The sequence below is a fragment of the Pterocles gutturalis genome, unplaced genomic scaffold (assembly GCF_000699245.1).
Source record: "Pterocles gutturalis isolate BGI_N339 unplaced genomic scaffold, ASM69924v1 scaffold6247, whole genome shotgun sequence".
NCBI lineage: Eukaryota > Metazoa > Chordata > Aves > Pterocliformes > Pteroclidae > Pterocles > Pterocles gutturalis.
This window is the reverse complement of record NW_010112607.1, coordinates 10,826-16,467: the sequence shown is the minus strand read 5'-3', so window position 1 is coordinate 16,467 and position 5,642 is coordinate 10,826. Positions and strand designations below refer to the sequence as shown.

At 55.3% G+C, this 5,642-nt stretch overlaps 1 protein-coding gene across 1 annotated transcript in view; it reads right to left on the bottom strand.

The window, feature by feature from the left end:
• Nucleotides 1-5,642, bottom strand: part of DBH (dopamine beta-hydroxylase (dopamine beta-monooxygenase)) — a 15,058-nt gene that overhangs the window by 5,831 nt on the left and 3,585 nt on the right. The window contains exons 3-8 of the mRNA XM_010074121.1: nucleotides 4,886-5,143; nucleotides 3,327-3,497; nucleotides 2,799-2,901; nucleotides 1,051-1,217; nucleotides 227-370; nucleotides 98-136 (exon numbers count right to left, since the gene is read on the bottom strand). Coding sequence (XP_010072423.1) covers nucleotides 98-136; nucleotides 227-370; nucleotides 1,051-1,217; nucleotides 2,799-2,901; nucleotides 3,327-3,497; nucleotides 4,886-5,143 — 882 coding nt within the window. The remainder of the gene's footprint in view (nucleotides 1-97; nucleotides 137-226; nucleotides 371-1,050; nucleotides 1,218-2,798; nucleotides 2,902-3,326; nucleotides 3,498-4,885; nucleotides 5,144-5,642) is intronic.

Genomic DNA, 5,642 nt, shown 5'->3' with positions numbered 1-5,642 from the left:
GGAGAGGATGAGATGGTATAAAGGAGTCAGGGATCTTAGGGATGTGGGGAAGATCTTGCATTATTTGGAGCCAACCATGGTTTTTGGAGCCACTCACTGGAAAAACTGCAACCACCTCCTTCAGCATGCGGATCTCCTGGGAGGGAAGGAAAGGGGATGCATCAGAGCAATGTCCCACGGGTGACATCCAGCTGGGCCCCCCCGCCACCCCTGCAGACCCCCGTACCTGGAAGTGAGGGCTGTAGTGACTGTCGGCGTTCACGACCTGCCGCTCTCTCCCATCCCGGGACAGCACTGTCACCACTTTTCGTCCTGCCAGGTGAGTGTGGAGCTGGGAGGCGAAGATGCGGATGCCAGCAGCGGGCAGAGCCTGGGGGAAGGATGGCTTAAGTCTCCAAACCCAGCCCTCTCCCCTCCTGTGCATCCCCTTGCTGCACGCTCAGGACCCCCACACTGGCTCTTTCCCAGGGTTTGGGGGTTGCTGTGCCCTTGGGGCAGTGTGTGAGTGAGCTCCCTGCAGAGGGACGGACTCTGCCCAAGCCAGTTTCTGCGCTGCTGTGCCCCAAGTCCGCAGAAGCAGCTGAACCAGATGCTGCTCGCTGCCTTGTGTTCATTAGCAGCGGCACAAATGACTCCTTTTGGGTAGGCCCTACAAAAACATCCCTGAAACTTCCCTGAGAGCAAGCTGGGCATTTTGAAACCGTCTTTGAGAAAAATCTTGGCAAGCTCCTTGGAAGCAGAGGCCGATTTTCCCATCTCCATGGGGGAAGGCACCGCCGGGGCACAGCCAGCTCGGCAGGAGGTTTTATGGGAACGATACCCTGGGGAGGGGGAGCAGATGGCTCCCCAGGAGAGCTGCTTCAAGGGGGATTCAGCACATCCCAACCAGCTGCTCACTGTTTGTTGTACACAGCAGTTTTTTTAATTTCCAGCACAACCTCATGGAAAGGGGTTCGGGGAGTTTAAAACTGGGAATTGGGAGCATGGTGCCATATCACTGGGACCTGGGAAAGGCTGTATGCAGCTGGGGAGGAGAGGACGGGCACTCACCAGCTGGGTGCATTTGTCGGTGCAGTACCCCGTGAGGATGAAAGCCTCCTCGCCGGGGGGAATGGCCATCACCGGCGTGTAGACCAAGCCCAGCTCCATGATGCCGGCGTCAAAGCGGCGCAGGGTGGCCGTGTAGTAGAGGCGGATCCCCGAGGAGTCGTGGCGACCTGGTGGGCGAGAGGACGAGGCTGCAAGTCACCACGGGAGGAGTGATGGCTGTCGGGACAAGGTCAGAAGTGAAAAATGATGCTGTGCTGCCGTGGGTGTGGGGAGAGATGCTCCAGCCTCTCGCTCGCAGCTTTCTTCGTGTGTGGTTCTTACTGTTTTTAAATCCTAGATACTTTCATGCAAGTCTTTACTGAGTGGCCCTAAATACGTGTCTGGTCACCTAGGGAGGTCACTGTCCTGAGGCTGAATTGCTCCCAAGAGAGGTAAGGAGTGCCTTAAAGCAGAAGGACGGATCATGGAGTGCTTTGGAGAACTCCCTTGGGAATATGGCTCATTGCCATAGCTTTAACTGGTACATCTGAGAAGCTAAGGCCATGCTTGGGGGCCTGGCAGCGGGAGACATGCCTATGGAGCAAGTCCTCCTTGCATTTGGAAAGCTTCTGGTCTCTCTTGCATTTGAGATTGCTCCATTTAACCTCCCCCACAGAGCTGGTGGGAGCTGGAGAAGACCCTGTGCCCATGGTGTGCCGTGATGCTGATGGCAGGGCTGGCAGAGGCAGCAGCCAGCTCTGCTGAGAGGCAGAGCTGAGCCCTGCTGAGATGCAAAGCTGAGCCCTGCTGAGAGGCAAAGCTGAGCCCTGCTGAGATGCAAAGCTGAGCTCTGTCTCTCGTTTGCCACCCAGTTTTGTGAGCAAAGGGAAAGGGCAGGCTCAGGAGGTCAGGAGGGGTTCAGGCTGGCTTTGAACCCCCTGTCTCTGGGCTGAAGCCCACCCAGGGATAAGAATAACAGGGGAGACACTATTGGTTAACACGCAAAAGCAGATAAATGATGAAAGACGTGAGCTCCGTATTTATAGACGTGTTTCTTCTCGAGTTGCCGAATGTGCTATGACTGATCTACAGTACATATGCTCTGGTCTCCTAAAAATATACTCGGGTAGTCAAGAAGCTACTTGTTTTTATGTAAATGAAGAAACTGGGTTGTTTGGAATCCTTTTTTTTTTTTTAAATGTGTCTCCTGACAATGTTATCGAAGCAGGAGTACCAGTGAAACAACATCTAAATTTCCCCCTCCCCAGCCAGGCTGGTGCTGTCTCTCTGGTGACTCTGGCACCGCTGTTGCTCTTGACTCCAAGCTCAGACCCACCACCCTGCAAAGAAACTGGGGAGACATCCTGTGGCAGCCCAGCTAAACAAACCTGTTGCCTCAGACCATTGCCCTGCAGGAGTCATGGGTAGGGGCAGCTTTCTGCCTGGGGGCTGCGGGCTCAGCCAGGATCCCTTCCCTGAGCATCCCTCCCTGCTGCTGGGCATGCACGAGGATGGGGTCCAGCCTGCGGTGAGGATGACTCCACTGAGACCAGAAAAGCAGCAGCATGGTGGGGATTTAATGCGTTCCTCCAGCTAGTGCAGATCTGGAGTGTGAGGTCTCCAGAAAGTTGCAAACAGGGCGATGATTTTGGCCAAGTTTTCTTCTGGCTGAAGCCCTCCCGGGCAGGGTGGCAGTCCCTGGCGCTTACCCAGCTCTGCTGCCACGGCCTCTCTGGCGAGGCACTGGGCATTGCCACATGCTCGCTCACCTTTAAACACCAGTGGGTTGTGGTAATGGATCTCAAGGCGCAAATATCTGGAGGAGCCTGGGCCACCGAAGGCAAGACCTGCTTCCTCAGGGTAGTAGAAAGCCTGGAAGCAGAGGGAGGGTGTTAGGGGAGCAGTGGGGTGGCTTTCCTGGGGACAAGGCTGAAAAGCCCAAGGAAAAAGTCTGGGCGTAATCCTGAATCCTACTGTGGGCTGAGGGACATGACTTGTGCTCTTGGTTGTGCTGGGTGAGCTGGTCGTGCTTGCAAAGGTGTCTTGCGTCCCAGCATGCCCATGCGATGGTGTAACCACTGAGTAGGGGCATCACCCCGATTTACGGCACTGAGGAGGTGGGCTGGGTTGGGGGGGGGGACTCAGACAGTGCTGGACACAAGTCCCAGCAGAGACTGGGGCTGGGGCAGCCCACATGGGACAATGCCAGGGTGGGATCGGGAAGGGTCGGGAGGCAGCAGGAAAGCGCTCAAGACCAAAGGTTTCACCCAGGGTGGAGGGTCCCGTCCCGCACCCACCTGCGCTCCCATGGCCCAGGCTGCAAGCACGTGCCTGCAGTAGTTGAGCTCCTCTGGCTTCGAGTCGCAGGGTCCATTGTAATGGGGGAAGCTGTCAAACTTGGCAGCGCACTGGAAGACTTCCATGTGGTGGACCAGGGCCTCGTTGCCTGCCGTGATGACCGGCTCGTACTGCAAAGCAGGGGCCAGGAAGGAGGACACGTTAACACCGTTTGCTGAGAGCCCATCCCTGGGGGCTGCTGTCCGTGCAGGCTCCGTGAGGAACCCAGGGCAGGTATGTCTGCTCCCCGTTGCTGAACGGGAGATGGTTTCTGCTGCATGATGGGAGGGAAGGTTGCTCTGGGCATGAGGCACCAAGGGCCAAGAGATCTTGGTTGGCTTCGGGACCAACCCAGAGTCCGCCAGAATCCACAGAGAAACATCTCATCCCTTCTTCAGCGATGGATGCACCTGATCTTGGTCTGATTTGTGATGACCAAGTCCTTTGCCAGTTTTGCAGGGCTGAGGTGACCCTGGGGACATTGCTTTGTCCTAAAGAGGGTTGTGGCCACATCATGGTAGCTCTGCCTGCAGTTATTGGGTTTTGTTTCTAGCCAACAGCTGCTCAGGGCACAGGGAGGGGGATTTGGGGTAGAAAGGGTGACTTCAAATGGTCCTGAGGAACAGCTCTGGCTAAAAGCGCCAGCTGCAGCCATGATCTGCAGCAGCGGGAAGGTAGCAGGAGTTACGCACTTTTTACTTACACACAGATGATTCATTTCACACCATCTGTTGCAGAGAAAATCCTCCTTCTGAGTTTTCCTTTGCAATGTCGTCTCTCCCCTGTAAATCACTAAGCACTCATGTGCTTGTGTGTCAGGTTTTCCCTCTCCCCGTCGTGTGGTTTTGACTCTGGGTGTGCCAGGTTATCTGCTGAGCCCCCGCCGTGCCGTAGGGCGATGGTCTCCCAGCAATGGGCGGTCAGACCGGCGTTAAACCTGCCTTTCCCTGGCACTAGGCTGCCTGAAGGTTTCTGCCTCTCCTTTGGGGGAGGTGACCCCAAGCATGTGCAACATGTCTGGGCAATGCACACAAGTTTATGTCTATAACCCTTTTTTTTTTTTTTTTTTTGAGATGCTTAGTCTTTTAGAAGCCAGTTCATACCCTGGCTCGCTCTGTCCTGCTCTCACCAGCCCTGTTCCTTTGTTTCCCATGTTTGTCTATTCCTCATAATCCTGCCCCAGGTCTGTCCTTATGTCTGAGCTCTGCCTTCTGCAGGGGCTCAGCTCTGCTCGGGGGCTGCTCTGCGCCTGCCCTGGTACCTGCTCGATGTGCCAGGTGGAAAGTCACCAACCTGCCACCTCCTGCTGGGAAACTTCGGATTTTGGGTTCTCTAGGAGACATGCGGATGCCACTGGCTGGTGGGATGCCTCTGGGAGATGTTTGGTATCATTTTGGGAAAGATGTATGTCTGAAAGCCTCCTTGTGAAGGGGCAGGGAAGGTGGGCTTTGCAGGACGGCTGGATGTGAACGCGATTGCTGATCTGCACCAGGGAAAGCAACCCGCTTCTGCCTCTTACCATGATAATATGATGTTTGGGGAAGCCGTCGGGGAGCTCTACCATGTAACACCAGTAGGTTGTCACCTGGCTGGGAATGACGATGTCGGGGACAGTTATCTCCCTGGTCTTCATGTCACTGGGCAGTTCAGGGATGGTGATGTTGGGCTTGAGCAGCTGCACCCTCTGCAGTCCCCTGTGGATGGCAGAGATGTTGATGGCTTGGAGGGAACGGACCGGTTTCTCCAGGATCCCGTAGATAAGGTGCACAGTGCCATCCTGAAGCAAGAGCAAAGTATATCAGGTATTTTTTCATGCAGGAATGTGCACTGCATGGACTATTAGCACCACTACTGGTGGCATAAATCCAGGAATGGGCCTTTTGCCCCATCCCCAGGTGGGAAGCCACCCTGACTTCACCAGTAGATCACTTTGCTGTGCTGTCCCTGGAAGACTGTAGATTTCGGGGCATTTCTTTGGCTGACATGATCACAGAGGGTTCCCTACCAGTGGGGAGAGTCTGAAAAATTTTCCCTAGATGGCATCCGTTCTGTAAGTGATCTTTCAGAGCCCCTTGTCCTTCCTGAGCTCTGGGCTGGGACAACCACATCAGTTTGGGGCTCATCCCACCCTGCAGCCTGGCCCCAGCAATGGCCACAGGCAGCAGCCTGGGGAGGAACAGCAGAAACAAAACTTCTCCCTGAAATCTTGCCTTTCTTCCAGCTTCTGTTGCGGGGATACTGCGAGAAGCTCTGCTGAAAGTCTACTGCGAGCAAGG